This window comes from Lytechinus pictus, chromosome 17 (assembly GCF_037042905.1).
Source record: "Lytechinus pictus isolate F3 Inbred chromosome 17, Lp3.0, whole genome shotgun sequence".
NCBI lineage: Eukaryota > Metazoa > Echinodermata > Echinoidea > Temnopleuroida > Toxopneustidae > Lytechinus > Lytechinus pictus.
Genome location: NC_087261.1, coordinates 25,806,767 through 25,828,664, shown reverse-complemented (window position 1 = coordinate 25,828,664; position 21,898 = coordinate 25,806,767). Strand labels below are relative to the sequence as shown.

The 21,898-nt window shown below is 36.8% G+C and overlaps 1 protein-coding gene across 1 annotated transcript in view; it reads right to left on the bottom strand.

The window, feature by feature from the left end:
• LOC129280738 (nucleolar protein dao-5-like) overlaps nucleotides 1-20,886 on the bottom strand; it is a 28,353-nt gene extending 7,467 nt beyond the window's left edge. Inside the window, exons 1-7 of the mRNA XM_054916746.2 lie at nucleotides 20,500-20,886; nucleotides 18,777-18,993; nucleotides 13,876-14,075; nucleotides 11,723-12,121; nucleotides 3,652-3,775; nucleotides 2,192-2,296; nucleotides 147-359 (exon numbers count right to left, since the gene is read on the bottom strand). Of these exons, the coding sequence (XP_054772721.2) occupies nucleotides 147-359; nucleotides 2,192-2,296; nucleotides 3,652-3,775; nucleotides 11,723-12,121; nucleotides 13,876-14,075; nucleotides 18,777-18,993; nucleotides 20,500-20,682 (1,441 nt within the window). The 5' untranslated portion in view covers nucleotides 20,683-20,886. The remainder of the gene's footprint in view (nucleotides 1-146; nucleotides 360-2,191; nucleotides 2,297-3,651; nucleotides 3,776-11,722; nucleotides 12,122-13,875; nucleotides 14,076-18,776; nucleotides 18,994-20,499) is intronic.
• Between the last annotated feature and the right edge of the window lie 1,012 nt (nucleotides 20,887-21,898).

The window sequence follows — 21,898 nt, the reverse complement described above, 5'->3', positions numbered from 1 at the left end:
ATTCCGGTGGTCACAGCTTTTTTTTGTGGATAGATTTCTTGCTGAAGGAAATTACACCATGGCTAGGATTCGAACCCACAACCCTCTCTTTCAAAGTCCGAAGACTAATCCACTGGGCCACAACGTTCCACAGGATATCATCTTACCTCCTGCTTCTCCCCCTGTTGCCCCGTCTTTCCTCTCCTCCGATGGTGCAGCCTCTACACTGTCTTGTGGTGTGCTTGGGCTTGGCGTGGTTGGGCTTGGCATGGTTGGGCTTGCTGGATCTGGACTAGGGATGGGTTCGGGGGCCAGTCTCTCTTCTACTGTGTCCTGTGCCCCGTGTGTTTTTGAATCAGGGTCTAACGATGCTCCTGTATCTGTATAGGGAAAGAGTGACGAAACGGTACACTCGAGGTAGACACCATCTCAATGGTTGGGGAAAGGGGGGGGGGGGCAAGGGGAGCCATTGACTACACTATACTGCTAGGAAATCCCATAAAATATGTATGATCCCATATGTGTATCACCTTTCCCCCATCCCCAGCAAGGTCAATGCACCCTGCCTGAAGGTTAGTTATGTGCCCTGTTACATAATAGATAGAATCAAACTTAATACGATCAACATCAATCATGTCCATGACATAATGTATATAAAAGCAATATCATAGTTCAGCTTTCATGGGAAAATAAATATCATTAGGGTGCTTGCTGACAAAGAGTGGGGAAAACTATTAGGATAAACAATTTCACACAATGACTGTTACAGTAAAGACATTCTGAAGTCTCGTTTCACTAAGGCCATGGTCTGACTCTGTGCTAAAATTATGGAAAGACAAAATTGCAAGGTTGCATTTACATTATATGCGTCCTATCATTACGATGCCATCTCACAATTCTTTAATGATGCAGACAACTATCTAAAGAGTTAAGCGTCAAATGAGCTGATAAACTGAACATCTACTGTTATTTTTAAGTTACAACGAGCTATCCTGAATTAAACCTCAATTTTAGACCATAGTTTAAATCAAAATCCATATTGCAAACAAGGGTAATGAAATGGGCCCCAGTGGGAGTTTCGTGTTGTTCATTACGTTGCAGTACACACAACTTTACGCATGACTGGAACACATGCTTAGGTGCTAAGTCAGCGACATAGGAATATGTCCTGTACCACAAGAAAGGATCATCAGTCATTTATAAAATCACTTGTAACTTATGAACAGCTTGATAAAATACACACCAGGGGGTGTTTCATGAAGCTGTTCATAAGTTAAGAGTGATGTTAAGAATGACTGGTGATCCTTTCTTGTGGTAAATGGCATACACAAAAATGTTCATTGGCGATGGTTTAGTGCGTAAGGACCACCAGTCGTTCTTAAAGTCCCTCTTAACTTATGAACATCTTTATGGACACCCCCAGGTCACTAATTGTGCGTAAAGTCACACATATGTTACAAACAGCTTTATGAAACAGCCCCCTGTACAAGCATTACGTCTTACCCCCGTTTGGGAACGGACCGCAGTTTGGATTGCAAACTGCGGTATTTCACCCCATTTTGCGTTTGAAAATCTAAAACATCATTTCCAAGCCCTGGGGGTCGTTTCATAAAGCTGTTCGTAAGTTAAGAGCGACTTTAACAACGACTGGTGATCATCGCCAATTGTACCATTTACCGCAAGACATGATCACCAGTCGCTCTTAACTTACGAACAGCTTTATGAAACACCCGCCTGATCAACCCCGCTTGGCCAGGTAATCCCCACAGGCCAGATTATGAGCGTTGAGCCAAGGACGAAATGATAACAACAGCTGTGCTATTACGTAAGTCTTCTCTGCCTGTAGAAGGACCTTCGGAATTAAATTATTGTATTCGATATTTAATCACGTTTTCAAAGGCATATTGTATTCAGAAATTCAATGCTAGCCCATTTTCAATTTCGAACAAAGAAAATCAACCTCGAAATAAGGAAAGTAAGTGAATAAAAAATGGCGACATGTTTTCCCGGACCGCACTCGGGCTGTTGTGTTATCTTCGGACCGAGGTCAAGAAACAGGTGTTTTGATACTTACATTGCATGCCTGGGGCAGTAGGGTTTTCGTACTTGGAGAAGAGGGGTATAGTGTTATCAAACGGAGCTCTTTCGTCATGGGTTACTAACTACCATTAATCCCCCCCCCCTCCCCCAAGTGACATTAACTCTAACTCACCTTTTGAAGCTAAATCAGGTTTACTGCTACTTTCTTCTGTTTCTAAAGGAACTTGTTTCGATGCTGGCTTCTTGGCAGATTTCTTGGGAGATTTCTTAGGGGACCCTAGAGGGAATGAACAGAACACATATTCTTCACTCTCATTTATGAATTTGCCAGAACTAAATGTTCCCTCCACCAATACAAATACATATGGTCAAAGAGACCTTTCCTTCTCTGCCCCTGTACTCTGGAATTCTCTACCTTTAAATATTAGAATTGCATCATCCTTTTCCATATTTAAATCTATTCTCAAGACCTATTTAGTCTCAAAATATTGTTAACAAAGTTTAATATAGTATGTTGTTAATTATGTTTTCATTAATTATGTAACTTTTATGTATTGATGTAATTTGTTCTAATTTGTATGACATATTTTAGGTTTGAGATTTGGGTTTAAAGGATAATTTAAATTAGGTTTAATATATAATTTGTATAATTTAGTAATTTGATATTTGCAAAGCGCATAGAGAGTCTTTTAACTATTATGCACTATATGAAAATATTATTTTTATATATAAATATTATTTTTATGTAAAAATATTATTTTTATGTAAAATATTATTTTTATGTAAAAATATTATTTTATCTAAAAAATAGAGATATTATTTTTATACAAAAATATTATTTATATCATTATTATTTCATCCTTTAACAAATAGGAGGAGGGTCAAGGTTAAACCCCCCCCCCTTGAGATCTCAGCATCCTATCGCCCAAACAATCCTTGTAATTTGATAGACCATCCTTATCTCAAAACCATGATTGGTCAATAGAATTAGTCATTGGTACCAGAGTCAAAAGTCATGTTAGCAAATATAAAATAAATGACTGGTCATGTGATTGGTTTCAGCCAATCATTTGATTGGGATTCTAATCACCATGTTATAACAAGTCAGTGCGTCATAGTTTACCTATAATATGGAACTCCTTTCTAAGTAATGTTATCGAATGTAAAACGTTATTACAGTTTAAGAGGGCATTTAGTATTGCTACAATGTCTACCATTTATCAATTTACATTAATATATACCTAACTTTACCTTGGCATCTAATTCCTCTGATAGCTGATGGATGTGTCGTGTGGGGTGAGTGTGTTTTGTGTGTTATGGTGTGCGTGTGAATGTACATAATACCCATACTATTCCGATGTTTTTTTTAAAGGGGGGGTATAACAAATCGAAGATTCTGATGCCTGTAACGCAATGTAGAATGTTGTACATGTATTTGAGGGAACTTTTACACACACAAAGCCTTAAAGGCCTTTCTTTAAGTTCTCTTATTTCATTTCATATTCTCATGTATTTGTATATTGGCATATTATGCGACAATCGTGTATGTTATACTTTGTAAATATCTTTATATCGAAATGAAATAAATGGATTCAATCAATCAAGTACTATGACATGGGACCTCGTTCTTACCTTGCTTCTCCTTGACTGGGCTGTCTGGTTTGGGGCTAGTTGTGGCAAGGGGCTGGCTGGCAGGGATCTCTGGCAAACTGGAGGGTTGGGCTGCTTCTGGACTTGCTACGGCGGATGACGCATTCTACACCAATGGGAAAATGTGAAAGAGACGGGACTTGTATATTAATCACAGTGATGATCAACCTGTACGCACACTGCGATCATCCCAATCTAGTCTCTTACATATTCCACTATCTAAACTATCTTGAGGCGACCGAGCCTTTGCTCATGCCGGACCAGCCCTGTGGAATTCACTACCACAGGAGCTGAAGAACTCAAACTCTGCAACATCCTTTAAGGGCTACCTAAAATTGCATTTGTTCACCAGCAGGTACTAGGTTTGAAGACATTTTTCCTCATTTGTAATTTATCCTTTCTTGTACTTCTCTTAGTTCTCTTTACATGTACTTTTATGTTTTGCTCTCTTTGAAGTGCCTTGAGCATTTAATCAAAATGGAAAAGACGCTATATAAATCATATGTATTATTATTATGATCACACGAGGTATCCGGTAGATAAGCATATTCAGACCGACTCAAAGTTCAAGAAGACCTGGTATTCTCAGATCGGGAAATCAAGGTATTGTCAAAATTACGAGAACTTCCACAGGGATTTTTCCAAAGCCATGGGGATTTTGGCAGTATGAAAGCAAATTACAAGAACTTGTATCCCATTGATCACCGCCAAATAAATTAGCAATTACATTGGGCACAGGCGCCTCGGGGCTGCTGAGCTATTTTGAATCGTATGTCTCAGCTGCTACTCGGCCCATACAACACATGCTCATAACTTTGAGAACTTATCAAAAAAATCTCTGGTTGGGGTGGGTGCGCTTCCTGGAAATACATGTAATTATCAGGCATTTCGAGCCCTGAACAAGTTCTCATAGCGAAGTTATTGGTGTTGTGGATCTTTAGTCGGTTTGATACTTTGGATATGCCTAATAGGAAAATATAATAGTGTTTTGAAGGAGGGCATATTAGCAGGGCTCTCTGGTTAACAGTTGGGTTGGGCTGGTTTTGGAATTGAAATAGCTGGACCCTGTCTTACAAAGAGTTTTGACTAATCCCATCAACCACAAATACGGAAAGCCAGCAACGTCAACATCTGAAATACATGTTTGTTCAAAATATTTTCTAGATGTGATGCATTCATACATTCACTGTTTTCTTGACAATTCAGTTTGCTTCTCCTTGTTCATAAAGGACACCATGCAACTTTCCTGGAGAAAAAAAATATGTTGGATTTCCATATAGTTTATATTAATCATAACTATTTGTAAGATGGGGCCCTGAAGTCACTGCTTTCATCCATAGAAAATTTGAAGATGAACGATACAAAGCAAGTAATAATTCACTCAAGGTAGACCTAATAGTGATAATTAATCATGATGACCACATTGAAAACCAAGGAGGAGCAGTCTGAGGAGAAGCCTGACTCCAGGGCTCTCTCATAGTCATTGAGCTGAGTTTTTTTAAATTGCTTTGTTTAAAATCTTGTATTCTAAATCTATAGAAAATATTAAAAAGATAGTACTCTTACATGCATATTTAATCACATAGATAAAATTATAACATAATTTGTCTCTGTTTTCGACTTAATTTTGAAAATTGTTTATGTTCTCCAATTATCACAAATTGTAGAGAGAAAAAGGGAGTCGTAAAAGGTTGATCAACTTCTTAAAACATGCTCATAAATATTGACCACCACTCGGCCTCTTGTATCATTTTATTTTGTTGATCATCAATAATAGAAATCAAATATATCATATAACTATTATTCCCCATTTCAATTTCCTCTTTATAAAGGCTATAAAAACAAATTACTTGACCACAATACTTAATTGCCTGTAATAAAAATATCAGGATATGAAATTCCAGGATGTGTAAACTAATACTTGTTTAGGAAAGAATTGAGAATGGAATGAATGAAAGAAAAGAAAGAAAATATTTTAATATCTATATATATGTCAAAACAAAATATACAACCACAATTTAATCTATGAAATTTCACCCATGTCATCAGAAAGTTATTCACATGTTCCTTCCTATTTCATGTGAATGTTATGTACTAGTATCTTTTGGGTGTTATTGTTTTATTTTGTGTGTGTTTGTGTTTTGTTTTTGCATGGAACTGGTCTCAATCTCAGGAGACGTTAAAGGACAAGTCCACCCCAACAAAAAGTTGAATAAAAAGAGAAAAATCCAACAAGCATAACACTGAAAATTTCATCAAAATCGGATATAAAATAAGAAAGTTATGACATTCTAAACTTTCGCTTAAATTCATGAAACAGTTATAGGCACATCCTCCTCGGTATGCAAATGAGGAGATTGATGACGTCATCAACTCACTATTTCTTTTGTATATTAATATATGAAATATTCTAATTTTCTCCTCATTGTCAGGTGAAACAATGATTAATTTCTCCTTGAATATGTGGAATTAGCGTTGTTTAAAGGTATTGTTTAACTTTGTGAGCAGCCGATTTAAAAAATTCTCAAACCAAGATGAAACATGTGTACAAGTGCATGTATTAGAACTAATAAACCCTGAAAACAACCATTATTGAGAATGAAAAGCTAAAACTACAAGGCGAACCCCGATTTTGTAAATAGGCGTCTTATAGACGCCTAAATAGTACACATAAGTGTATGGGATGAAATTTAGATGGTGTTTTCGGTCACTTTATATTTCAATTTTTGAAGCACTAAATAATTATTTTCGAACGCAATTTTTTCTGGGCTTCATTTTTGTAACATATCACAGACACAGGTAGCTCAGATTTGTTAAAAGTCAAACCAATGCTAACCAATCACTTTAAAAACAGTCGCGGTAATACAATAGCGATATAGGTTTAATTTCGTTTCTGAAATACAATCTCTTCGTGACAATTGTGACCTTCTAGCTCAGATTTTTTTAAAGTCAAACCAATGTTAACCAATCACTTTAATACTACAGTGTATATGGTTCAGTCAAGTTGGTCCTTATTGTCAAATCTGTAAAAAATGAAATATTGTATAATTCAAACAATGAAAAACAAAAGAAACAGTGAGTGAGGGACATCATTGACTGTCTCATTTACATGTCACTGAATTGTGAATATTACTTCTTTTGTGAAAAATAAGCGAAACTTTAAAATGTCATAACTTTCTTATTTTACATCCGATTTTGATGAAATTTTCAGTGTTATGCTAGTTTGATTTTTCTCTATCTATTCAAACCAACATTTTTCTGGGGTGGACTTGACCTTTAAATGGATGATTATCTAATCTTCAAGGGAGTTAGGGATTCTTAAGAAATTTGGTCAGTGATTTTTCACTAACCATGGACGGTTTCATAAAACTTGTTATAATAACAAATTAGCAACACGAGTGTCGCTAAGGTGAGCACATAATAAGCCTGGCTGTGATGCGGAAAATGGAGTTATTGGTCAAGCAAGAAAAGTGGAAGGTGGCGACTTCACCTTTGACCTTCTGACCTCAAATTCGATAGAATTCCTGGGATATTTGCTAGTATCATACACACCAAATTATATGAGCCTAGGTTAAGTTGAACTGAAGTTATTGCATTAACAAGGACTTCTGAAGGGTAAGATGAAAACATGTCACTGTGATCTTGACCTTTGACCTTTTGACCTCAAAATCAATAGGCTTCCTGGGATCCATGCTAGTATCATACGCACCAAATTATATGAGCCTACAATTGTAGGTTAAGTTAAACTGAAGTTATCGCATTTACAAGGATAACAGAAGGGCAAGATGAAAACATGTCACTGTGAACTTACGAACAGACGGACAGACACCAAAGCGTGATACCAAAATACATCCCATAGGACGAGCATATAAAAAACGGTTAAAAGTACTGAAATCCTTGGGTGAGAGTATATTTGCGACAGAATTTACGCATTTGTACACTGCTTTATCACATGTTACCCAGATCGTACAGGTTACGGCAACTCCATGCAACTGCTTGGCAGAGGAAAAATTAAATCAGTGAAAAATCACCGACAAAACTTGTAGTGAAACACACCCCCACCGCCCTGGTTCAAAGGTCAATTGCTGATTGGTCTACACTGCTCCGTCGACTTCCCGACTGGTTTCATCCAACATAATCTGGGGCCTGTAACAAAAAGCTTAGCAACCATCGTTGAAAAGTATCTTTACAATTGACTGCATAGACTAAAATGTACAACTAAATTCATAAAGCTGGTTGTAAATTACACACGACTTTACGCCCGACTGACGACTGGTAACACTTTATTGTGGTCATCGATATACCCAAATTTTCATTGGTGCCCATTTAGCTCACCGAAAGAAAGTCGTCTGTGACTTTACAGGTAACAACAGCTTTAAGAAAGGTCCCACCTAGCCCCCATTTCATATAAAGTTGTTATAAGAGCAAGTCTTTCTGGAATGTCAACTACCATGACAACAGTGAAAATTCAGCTTTTTGATTGGCTCTTCCAATGAAAGGTTGATAATCCAGCAAGAGTTGCTAATGAATCATAGCAAATTTTTGTGAAATGGGGTCCAGGGCCCGTATTCCATAAACGAGATAAGCTTTTTGCTTAAGTCTTAGCAATTTGTCTTAGCATTTTGCTTGTCTAAGAAATCTTCCCTAACGATATTCTATAAACTTTAAGACATTTGTCTCAAGTCAGACGATATGGCTAAGCCAAAGTCTCAAAGTCAAATTCTATGACCTTCTAAACTGCTGCAGGGGTGACTGCAACAAAATAGCAAAAATGTCATTGAAGTTGTTTTTTCTTAACAAGTTTGATTTTATTGAAACTAATTACAACTATTGTAGTAAAAGAAGAGCATTCATCACCCATATATGGTAAGAATTCTTTATTCAGATTATTCTATATTGTGTTAATTACCAAAACATTTCAATCCCAAACCGAGTGACTTGCACAGTTTTTTATGTATCAGTCCCATTCATTACTTTTCATGTATTGTTTGTCAAAATCTAAATGGGATAGGGTAGATTCCTCTCGACATCTTTATTCTACTTCAGTTGAAGTAGACCTAGGGTCTAAGGGAAAACATTTGTAAATTTTGAGACTAGTCTTGGGTCTAACATTAGGCCTAGATCTAGCCTAGGCCCAAGATCTACAACTAATATCCGTCTGTTTGGAGGAGAATTGAACATTGTTTTTACTTTTTACTTTCCTGAAGGCTGAAGCAAAACGTAACTTTGTTAGTCTAGTGCCGTAGTGGAGCAACTGAGACTGAAGCTACACACTAGGCCTAGATCTAACGATAGACCTATATTAGTATTGGTCTAGGCCTAGAACATGCAGGACTTAGCCTGGCTTAGCCTTAAGACAGGGATAGATCTATCTAGATTTACATGTAGGTCTAGAATAGATCTGACTTAGGCCTAGACCAAAAGCTTCAGTCTCCGACTGTATTTTGGTTGTTCCGCTATTTTAGTATTACGAGTACGACACTAAACAGTCTAACGTTACGTTGGCCTAGTCTCACCAATGTGATATGACAGTAAATGTCAGAAACTTTTAAATAAATCTCCAGAAACGACGGTTATTCCTGTCAACAGTGCTAGATATATCGCTATGCATTGGCCATTGCTTGCCAACTATGCCTAAAGTTAGATCTAGTCCTAGTACTAGTAGTAGTCTAGACATCTATCTAGATCTACTCCTGCTTTAGGTCCATCTGTTTGTTTGGAGTTTTTATTTTATACATTTTGAGGACTTGTTTAGATCTAGGTTTCCAGGACTAGAAAACAGGCCTAAACCTAGACCAACACTGGCAACAGCTCAGTCTAGACTAGGGCCTAGATTTATATAAGAATTTAGATCTAGGGCCTAGGCGGCCTAGCCTGTGCTTTCTTCTATTCATTCTAGATTTTATTTCTAGCCTATCCGGTAGCCCTAACGTTAGGACTGGCTGATCTAGTCTGTACTGTTTGATCTAGAAATCTCTAACCTAGGCCTAGATCTAGACTAAATGACTTACTCACTTAGACTAAAAGTTAGACCCTATCTAGATCTAGAACTATACCAATCTAGGTGTACATAGGGTCATAGTAATAGGTGTAGATCTAGAGACTTGTAGACTCTATCTCAATGTAGATTCTAGATCTAAAAATAGTAAATGTAGGTCCTAGGCTAGATCTAGTCTAGTTCTACTCATCTAACGTTAGGCCTGAGAAAGGAAGTAGGCTAGGGATCTAGCATTGGGTTATTTCTAGGACTAAAGATTCTTGATCTAGGCTTAGATCTAAACTAGGGGCTGTAGTTCGAAATCTTGAGGTCTAGCCCCCCCCCCCAAAAAAAAAAAAAAAAAAAAAAAAAAAAAAAACTAGAACTAAGCCCTCAGCTACATGTAGTTCTCTATGTAGCCAAAAAAAAGTTAGCATTGACCATTGTCTTAATCTTTTTTGGCGTATACATGTAGTTATCATACAAACACATATTTTGATGAATGAGAAAATGTGTCTTGCAGATTATTTTAGCTCAAAACCTACATTTCATGGACATATAGGCCAATGTCATAAAATGAAGAAGTAGTTCAATACACATCATGCTGTTTACACATTTATTGATCTGATATGCTGTTACCATGGCAACAAATTTTCAAATATATGTCTTGCAGATCTACACCTCAAAATCAATGTGTGAGCCAACTTTTATAAGAATTGGTAAAACTAATAAAGGGATTCAAACCACAAGATTTTCACCTAATTTCTTTATATAATATGTTGTTACCATAGCAACACGAATTCTGATACAGGCAAAAGTATATCTTAGACATCTTCAACTCAAGACTATTGTGTGCGCCAACATTTTAGGAGAATTGACCAGTTGAAAACTGATAAAGTAATTCAAATTACAAGATTTTCATCTAGTTTTTGTTATTTTATTTGTTGCCATGGCAACGCAATTTTTTATAAAGGCATAAAATATACTTTGCACATCTTCACATCAAGACTAACGTTTGTGCCACATTTCATGAGAATTGATTAAAAACTGAAGAAGTCGTTGGAACTGCAAGATTTTTACATAATTTTTGCCCTAATATACCGTTACCTTGGCAACACAATTTCCGACACATGCGAAAATGTGTCTTGCACATCTTTACCTCAAGACTTATGTCTGTGGCAAACATCATGAGAAGTGGTTGAAATATTGTAAACTTGTTAAAACCACAAATTTTTCACCTAATTTTCGTTATTTAATATGTTGTTACCATGGCAACGCAATTTTTGTATATAGGCATAAAATATGTTTTGCACATCTTCACATCAAGACTAATGTTTGTGCCACATTTCATGAGAATTGGTTAAAAACTGAGGAAGTAGTTGGAATAGCAAGATTTATACATAATTTTTGCCATAATATACTGTTACCATGGCAACACAATTTCCGACACATGCAAACTTGTGTCTTGCACATCTTTTCCTCAAATCCAATGTGTGAGCCAACTTTCATGAGAATTGGTAGAAAACCGATGAAGTAATTTAAATTTTAAATTTTGGCCATAATATACTGTTACCATGGCAACACAATTTCTGAAAAAGCAAAAAAAAAATTCTTACACCTCCTTACCTTAAGACCAATGTGTGTTCCAAATTTCATGAAAATTGGTTGAAAACTGAGGAAGTAGCTCGAAATGCAATATAGGTATGAATTCTAAAAAAAAATTGGCCATGATTTGTTGGATTTAAACGTTGTCTTAAAGCAATTAAGACAACTCACCACTGTCTTAAAGTTAGGGCAAAATTCTTAGCCATGTAGAATTTATGAAATACAGACTCTGCATATTTAAGAAAAGTTACTTAGCCATTCATCCTAAATCTGTCTTAGTCGCGCAAAAATTCTTAGCCAAATTCTTAGACAAAATTCTTAGCCAATTCTTTATGGAATACGCGTTTTGGCTAAGAATTTTGTCTTAGACAGAAAACTAAGACAAAATGCTTAGATTTTTGACTTAAGCATGCTTATCTCGTTTATGGAATACGGGCCCAGGTTCTCAAAAGATACTGAATTCTATCATACCTTGGCCTTTTTCTTTTTGCTTTTCTTTGACTTTGTGACTGTGAATTCCTCCTCCGCCTCTTCCGCTTTGCCTTCAGGCTCTATCGGTGCATCCCCACTTTCTGTTGGTTCCACCCCACTTTCTGTTGGTTCCACTACACTCTCGCTCTGTACCTCCTGTACTTCGTCACTAGCCACAGTCGGTTCCTCAACCTTATCGGATGGTATCGTTGAAGCAAAGTCAGCAATTGCGGCTGCAGCTGCTGCTGCTTTCTTTTTCTTTCGAGAGCTCTTGCTGCTGTTAGTGGAAGGTGACTCTAGTGCTGCGGCAGGAGGAGGGGAGGCAGCTAAAGTCTCGGGAACTTTCTTCTCTTCGACCTTTTCAACGGATTTGGTTTGTTCATCGGTTTGGGTGGCGTTCTGAAAGAAAACAAGTGGAATGCCTCTGGCCGTCTCACCTGCATCACGCGATTCAATATAGCAGCAGTGCTGATTTTGAAAACTACTATAACTCGCACAAGATGTTCAGTGATACTTGGTTACTCTTATTTCCACGTTTTATGAACTACACCAATACACTTATAGAGATATGATGGCAATTCAACAAATACCCCCAACGTGGCCAAAGTTCTTTGACCTTACATGACCTTTGACCTTGATCATGTGACCTGAAACTCGCACAGGATGTTCAGTGATACTTGATTACTATTATGTCCAAGTTTTATGAACTAGACCAACACACTTTCAAATTTATGGCTGTAATTCAACAAATACCCCAATTTGGCCAAAGTTCATTGACCCTAAATGACCTTTGACCTTGATCATGTGACCTGAAACTTGCACAGGATGTTCAGTAATACTTGATTACTATTATGTCCAAGTTTCATGAATCAGATCCATAAACTTTCAAAGTTATGATGGTAATTCAACAGATACCCCCAATTCGGCCAAAGTTCATTGACCCTAAATGACCTTTGACCTTGGTCATGTGATGTGAAACTCATGCAGGATGTTCAGTGATACTTGATTAACCTTATGTATAAGTTTCATGAACTAGGTCCATATATTTTCTAAGTTATGATGACATTTCAAAAACTTAACCTTAGGTTAAGATTTTGATGTTGATTCCCCCAACATGGTCTAAGTTCATTGACCCTAAATGACCTTTGACCTTGGTCATGTGACATGAAACTCAGGCAGGATGTTCAGTAATACTTGATTAACCTTATGGCCAAGTTTCATGAACTAGGTCCATATACTTTCTAAGTTATGCTGTCATTTCAAAAACTTAACCTCAGGTTAAGATTTGGTGTTGACGCCGCCGCCGCCGTCGCCGTCGCCGCCGCCGTCGCCGCCGCCGTCGGAAAAGCGGCGCCTATAGTCTCACTCTGCTATGCAGGTGAGACAAAAACCATTACAAACATATCCATGGATTATTTACTATGAGAACCATGGGAATGGAAATTAATAATAATTATAATAAAAGTAACTCTTATTTACGCAGGGTAGCCACTCTCAGCTGTAAGCTGTTCTTCCAGCGGGCCCGGCATAATATAATATGTTATCCTTCTCCTTTCTCATACGTCGAGCGCCGGACAAGAAGGCAGAAGGTCTCATTTTTAAAGTCTTTGGTATGACTCGGCCGGAAATTCACTAACAGCTAAAGTCAATTTCAGTTGATTTTATTGATCAACAGGTTTCTAAAGTTGATTTGAACTTAACAGTGAAGTAATAAAGTAATAAACCTCAGGATCATGAAAATTATACTGTAATTGATTTTATTGATTATAGTTTATGATTAATCATAAAAATTTGCCCCACAATTAATTGCTAAGCTTTATTACATGAAAGGGGACCAGGCCACAAGACCTTATGATGAAAGCTTGCCACAGAAATCTTAAGTTGATAGAAGCTGATATTTTTTCTTTACCCCACGATTACCCCCAACAAAATTTTTCTGAAGCAAAACCTTTGCATCGTTCAATCCATTTACAATTCACTCTCCCCAAAACAACATTTTCATGCAACTGAATACATGTAATGCATCTCTCTCTTCATATGAATTCATCGAGTCTAAACCAACTCCCACATGACTTCCTACGTGAGACAAATAATGGGATTGTCAATTCATGTACACTTGATCCCTTGCTGTTTCTGTTCGGGGCAACACCCACCTCTGCAGTCAAATTAGACTCTGCAACAGCCGCTTGCTCTGTTGTTTTGGTGCTGCTCTGTACGCTGTCCCCTGAGGCTGTCATCTTGTGGGGCCTGGGGGAGAGCCTAGCCGGGCCTTGACTGGTAACCTCCTTCTGGCCTGCATTCTGCTTGTTCTGCTTGCGTTCTTTCTTGGAAATCGGTGTGATCCATCCTTCGCCTGAAAACAAAACAGAATAAATGTTCTATGTTATCATTGGAAGGAAAGTCTGCATATTTTACTCAGTGCTAAAGGCCAACTTATGATGGCATGGTAACCAACTAAGTCAAAGTGGCATAATGGGCCCCCAAAAAGTGAGGTCCACAGTAAGTTCTGAGCAGGGGTGAGCGACCAAAACTTTTGACCTAATTAAAATCAAAATCTTATTTTTTGTTAGATTTGTACATTGCATATTCAAGAAAATAACACATCTCACCCCTTTTCCTTTCCCTTTCTTTTATTTTCTATTTCCTTCTTTTAAATGTTTATTTTATTGGTCATGGACCTTGCCCCCCCCCCCCCCCCCCTCTGTATGCCAGTTCTAACTTCTACTCTTTTCTCACAACAAAAATTTTCCTTACTCCTGTACTATAAGCTGGGCTTACTGGCAAAGTGGCAAGTTAGCCCCACCAATAGTCTGGGATTGTAATGAGCAAGAAAAAAATTGTAAAACTAATCAAATATGAATAGCTGAAGAAAAAAATATAGGCCTAATTAGTACATATTTCGTAACACAAGACAAAACAGGACAGGAATGATCAAAAACTGTAAATTTCATTTAAAAGTAGCAAATTTGCATTAATGATTGTTTTCATGGAATTCATGCCAAGATATGATTATCTCTAACTGTCTGACAGTCTAACAGCTTTGTGTAAATAAAGTACCAAGAGAGAGGAAAAAGACTGTCTATGGTGCATTTTCCATTATTTTAATACAGCTTTTTTTACCTATGTAAATACAAGTGTTGCTTTTAAATCATATTACAAACAATTATCAACTTGATGGTTTTATGGATATGAAGTGACAGATACATGTACCTCCTTGCACTTAAACATGTAATCCCTTCCCCACTGACAATTGGTTCAATTCACTGCTCAAATTAGAACAAAATTTATAAATTTATCCTAATTCCTTGGTATTTTCTTCCTTTATTAAACAGTTATATTGTTCAGAACTTAAATCAGAAGTCAAACAACAGCAAAGTACACCGGTGGAGGCAGTGTCCATTACAACGTAATGGGAAACAGTGGGAGGATATTGATGCCCTGTGGAGATCATTATTGCTTAGATGTTCCAAGAAACATTCATGTGGGATACAGTATAGCCATCGGAATGTCTTCGCCCACATACCAACCGATGTATGTAATGTTCATGAAAAAATATGTGGACCTCAAGCAACAAACACACATGACAGTCCACCTTAAAACCCATGACAAGTCGGCCAAAATAGATGTTGAGATTTTCATTAAAGGAGAATGAAACTCTTGGAGCAAGTTAGCTTTTGTGAAAGCAGAAAAATCAAAGAATAAGATCAACAAAAGTTTGAGTAACATAGGACTAGCAATAGAAGAGTTATGAGCATTTGAATGTCGAGATCACTAATGCTATGGAGATCCTCCCATTGGCAATGCGACCAAGATCTATGATGTCACAGATGAACAACTCTCCCCTTATGGACACTGAAAATATACCCCAAAACATCTCTTTTTGCTCATTCTAATCATATGACTAACGATTTATCAATGATATAATGTTGTGAAAGCTCTGTACTTGTCCTCTCATAAAGAGAACACCTCACCTTGTGATAGACTCTATAAAAGTGAGAATATAAGTGAAATAAGTACTAAAGTAATGAGGGAGTTGTACGTGTGTGACATCACAGATCTTGGTCGCATTGCCAATGGGAGGAACTACATGGCATTAGTGATCTCAAAATATTCAAATGCTCACAACTTTCTTATTATTCATTCAATCTTCCTCAAACTTTCAACAATATGTTTCTTTGATTTTTCTCTTTGATATGGATTCAGCTGGTTTCAAGGGTTTCATTCTCCTTTAAGTGCAAGAAAGCAGATAAATAAGCTTTAATTTGTCAAACTTGCTTAACTACAACCCACACAAGAACAGTACTTTATTTTTGTATTTATGTTTTTATCAAGAATCACATCAAATTACAATAATTACAGTTATTCAATGAGAATGAGGAGGCGCGATAGCTCAGTCGGTAGAGCGGGGGATTCGTATTCTGGTGACCCGGGTTCGATTCACACTTGGTGCGCTAGTGCCCTTTGGTAAGGCATTAATCCTCATTACCAGGTCCTTCGGAGAGGACCTTAAGCCGTCGGTCCTCTGGTTGCTTGCTTACAAGCATTCATGCTTTCTTAGCAATTAGGTAAAAAAATCCCCACCAATCAATCAATCAATAAAGAAATCACAAATAATCACATTTACAAGGTAAAATTTTGTTTTACTTAGCTCATTAGTGATATGCAGTCCGTTCATTATGATAGCTTATACTCTAAATGTCATCCTTATAGTGCTTAATAAAGCATGTATCTGGTCATTCAGTATGAAGTCTGTTTTTTTATACACCCTGTAATGTCCTGAGCATAATATCGACTATATTTCATACGACCTATTGAGTTGGCTGTATAGCTAAATCTTAGGATAATTTATGTTTATGAACCCTGGCTTATAAAGTTTACATAGGTACTGCTTATAACAGATTATTTGACACAAGTACAGTAGGCCTACTTGATTGAATGCAAGAACAATTTATGTGATAGTTTCACACACATAATAAGTAGAAAACAAGGTTTGAAGACTAAAGATGAAGTGTATTCAAAAGGTAGGCCTACAGTAAGTAAAGTTGACCAAGCTATGTCTGCAAATAAGAAATCTCAAACAAGTTACTCTTTTGAATTGGCCGATTTTCAAAATGTTGACATTTCGAAGACCGAATTAACCCCATTTCAGTTAGTTAGAATGAACCTTTCCTCAAATATCTACCAAAATGAAAGAGAAATCAAGAGAAAAGTTGTATCTGAAACTGAATGTGCATTTCCTGCAAAGTAGTGCTCCTTTTTTTACCTTTATCATGCTAATTATAGATTGTTGAGTGGTAATAATACTATAATAAGTGCTTAATTTTGGAATACTAGACTAATGAAAGTATAAATCTTGTTTCACATCCTGAAGTCGGACATACAAGCGACAGTAGGATAAATATTGATCAACAAAGGCAAGATTCTCTTGATTTCTTTCCAAGCATATTCTGAAGGGCAGATGCACATTCAACCTGTATCTATTTTTCACTGCATAAATTTGTATGTTAAGCATAGTTATCTTATTGCACACATGTTCAATCAACAATTTGGACGTCTGGTCACATACTGTGGTGAGGTGACATTTGCTCTGGTCCTAATATCTCAAAGGGCATAGGGTTAGAGTCAGGTTCGTAATAGAGTTTCGATTCAGAATAAGCTAAAGATATTAGGATTAGGGTTTATTTATTTTAACATTTAGAGGTTAGGTTTAAATTTTGGCTTAACATGCAGATTTTTAATCAGAGCAATTGTCAATAGGATGTATTGATTTTGTAAGTATTTTACTTAGCATTTTACTCGGCTAAGCAAATTGCTTAAACATGTATTCAGATCACATTTAAGTAATTTACTTTATCAAGCCAAATTTCAGCAAAATACTAATAACCATCAGGAAGTTTGAGCCAAATAACGCGCAATGTATGAATCCATCTGTGTGCAGAATGTATGACTGCGCATATCACGTTAGTAAAAGGCACTCAAGCAAGACTTAAGTCTGGTAGGCGGCTGACTTAGATTTAAGCAAAATACTTAGCCACAAAATGCAACAGAACACCAAAGATTGTTAAGCATTTTACTTAAATAAAATACTTAATATTCTGGCTTAAGTATCAAATTGAGTACTGGCCCAAGTAACAATTACCTTTTACTGACGAGGATTAGAGCAAATGGAACATAAACAGAGCGGATGTAGATCAAGTGACAATTTACCTCATAAACATGGTCAAGACTTGATGGTTCTGCACACACACTCTCAGTCTCCACAAAAACATATTTTGGACTGCACTGACGATGTCGCAGTAGACCGCTTTTCACAAGTCTTTATTAGTGTTCGGGGAAAGTGATTTACCAGTAAACCTTTACTTGTCACGAGAAAATTCATTCAATTTATCTTCGCAAAACAGAATTTTTGCCGTGTGCATTTGCTACATGATATGACAGAACATAATTTCCATTTTAGATAAAGTTTGAAATTGAACTACAGGTTTTCAGAAACAGAAGAGACCATTCTTTTCAATGAAAAATCACTGTCCCTACAGTGTACAGTATCTCTTTCTTGAATCATTCTACAAGAATCAATTTTCATGTCAGGGCAATTTTCTCCTTTTAAGTTTAAAATGATCATGTATTCTGAAGGTAAATTGCCAATTCGTCTATTGCCTACTCGTCCACTCATCACATAGTCTACATGTATCTTCATTTAGTTTAATACCATTCCGTCCACCAACATTTCGTCAAACAACCGTTTGATCCAATTATTATTTCGTCTAATCACCACTTCATCTATTACCATTTTTTCTCATAACCAGTTGGTCTATACCATTTTCTTTTCATTCATTTTGCCCAATTAAAACTTAATCCTATTAGATCAAATGGTATATGGACTGGCTATTGGACCAACTGGTTATTAGATGAAATGGTGAGTGGACAAAATGGCTATTAAACCATGTGGATAGTGGACGAACTGGTAGTAGACCAAATGATAGTAGACAAGTTGGTAATTGGTAAAATTGGTATTAATTAGACCAATTGGAAATAAAGCATTCTGAAAACCCACCTCCTTCTTGCTCTTCCCTCTCATGGCTAGCACCGTCATTTGTCTTCTTTGGCTTTGGGGCACTGTTAGACGTGGTGATCTTAGGTACAGCTGGCTTGGCCTTCTTAGGAGAGGCATTGCTGCTGTTACTGCTCGGAGAAGTCTTGGCTGGCGCCGCCTTCTCCCGGCTTTCTTTCTGCGTTGGAACAGATCCATTTGTGCTTGTTTTCTCTGGTCGCTGTAGAGATGGAACAATTGCATTGAGTATCATTCATCACAGAATTTAGTTTTATTTGATGTCATTTTATAAGCAAAAGGTGTACTGGGGCCCGTAACACAAAACTTAGCAATGATCGTAGAACATTTTTCTACGATTGATTCCATTGACTACAATGTACAATCAATCATAAAAATTAAGTGTACGATCAATCGCTAGCCTTTGTGTTAGGGGACCCTGATCAATGTTTCTAAACCAGTGTCATTTTCTCCTGGTCAACTGGTTAAAACTAGGTGGCGTTTTTTTAGAGGATAGAACTCATTTGCTAATACCCAGATTACTCTATTTATGAATCAGACATTGCAAGGGATAACAACAAGTAAAAAAGTTCGGAAAACATTTTACGTCGACCAATAGTAGTACCATCTACCATTAATGTGATAACTGACCAATCTAAATATTTTGATAAGGGCCCAAGACGTTTATTGAAATCCGATGCTTATGCACAAAATGCTAAACCTGAAGTGTTTACGAAAGAGAGTATGAGTGGTTGTTGTTTGAGCTTATACGGCGCATATCATTCAGTAGTGGATATTTGGCTTTGCGCTAGCATAATTTGGGGTAACTTTTTCTGTACTTAAATCAATTCAGTAAAAAGTGGTTAACACCACTATCTAGGCTTTTGTCAAGGAAATCAGATGCACATAATCAATGGGCTGACTGCTCAGCAAGATTCAACAATTGAAACCATGCATTGTTTGATTCTCTTTCAATTGTTTCGCTAAGTGAATAGCCCATTGTGTTTGCAACCTCAAAATGACGAGCATTGATTTTCGTTAAAATTTCATATTTTCTTCTTACATTTGGATGAGATTTTTAGCACTTCTAATCCTAAAAGTCGTGGAATGTTAAAGCAATTCATTTCAATCAACTAGTAGTACACTAACATTACAAAGTAAAAGAAGGCTTTACATTATTTAACTAAGGTCTAATCAATAAAGTTCTGTTAAAAAAACATCCAAAAATCCAATGACCAAGCAAAGAAATATTACAAACAATTCAATTCAATGTAGACTTGATTCGCAATAAAATCGTAAATAAACATAGGTCTACCAGCCTGTGCATATAAGATACGAATTAAGAACATGTAATTTTCAGTAAAAATCAAAACACAAAAACAAGGTGAAGAGAATCAAATTGAGAATGAAAATGAGCAAAAAAAGGGGAGATGGGACGGGGGCATGCCTTGTCTTGTCTTGTCTTTCCGTTAATGCCCACAATCATTACAATGATTATTATTTATTATGGCATATGAACGTCAAGATTGAACTGCAGGAACTGAGCCTGAGGAACAGAATGAGAATAGGGTAAGAAAGAAGAGTAGGAAAGGGAGCAGGTTGAACAATAATCAATAAATGTCTGAATGTAATAGATCTTGATATATCGTTAGTCTAACACAGTAACACACGTTAACAACCAAGTTATCAATATTTTTTTTTTTATTAGAAAGCCCGATAGAAAGCATACCGACGATGTTACTCTTTTCCTGCCCCGTCTGGATTTCTTATCATTGGACTCATCATCAAAATCGAAACTCGGTGGTTGCGGACTGGTCATGCGAAATCCAAACATGAAAACGAGACAAACGAGAACAACCACGGCCAAAACCGGGATCGTAATGTGCGGTGGTACGACGCTTTGGGCATCCATGTTGGGTTGTTGAACCGTCACCTAAAAATCGTGAATTTCGTAGTCATTTAGGAGTTCGTAGCAGTTTTCAAGTTCACCAGCTGTTCACAAACTAAGTTCGTGTCAGTCAATGCATGATTTTCAGCGTACAAAACATAAATGGCTGATTTTTGTACACGTACTAGTGACGCACACAGATTATATTATTATCAGTCGTAAGAACTTATAATTATTAAACCAACACACTTAATAAAAAAAATTAATAAAGATTTACATTCAAGTATTTACAAAAAAAATATTTTTAATATAATAATTAATTTTGTCTCATATTTTATGATGAATATGATTTTTTTTCAATTTTACAAGTTTATCATAATATTTTAATTCTGTATCGATATGAGCAAGTCTTGATCGAAGCTATCAATTACATCTTCCACGTAGCCTTTCCCAAGGTGAAACATATCCATGCTGGATTGCAAAATGATATACTGGACTGTAAATAGAAACGAGTGGCGGATATACGGATGAAGGCGTTCAAAGACTGGGATAGGGGACACCCCATAGGCGTATCCAGGGGGCGAGCCCCCCCCCCCCCCCCCCCCCCCGTTTTGGCGGAGCAAAAAATATTAAAAAAAGAATAAAAACAGGGAAAGAAAAAAAAGGAGGGATAAGAGAGGAGAAAAAGGAAGAGGAAGACGAGTGAATAGAATAAGATGAGGGGAAGACTTGGGTAATAAAAACAATCTTTCATGTATATATGAAAAATGTCGCCCGCGCTTCGCGCTCGCGTTAGGTGATTTACATATCTTGCTCAATATGGAGCTTATAAATGTCAAGTTTGGAGATCAATATACAAAATGTATTTCAGCTCGGAAATCGAACTTAAATTGATTTTTAAAGAGTGCATGCTCTGTAATAAATGTCAGTTTTATGGTCTGATATCAACACTTTCTGCTCGCACAATTTGATTTGTCAGGTTCGTGTATTTCATAAAGTTTTCAAAATATCCCTATTTTTGGCACTCTGATTGGGTCCGATTCAGTGGCGTACCTAGGATTTTCCACAGGGGGGGGGGGCAAATTCGTCCGCCAAAAAATTTGACAAGCAAAAAAAAAAAAAAAAAAAAGGTCTTCAACCACAAATGAAGACTCTCGTACCAGAAAAAAAATTTGACAAGCAGAAAAAAAGGTCTTCAAGACTCGTCAGGGGGGGGGGGCAGGGATATGTCCCTTGCATG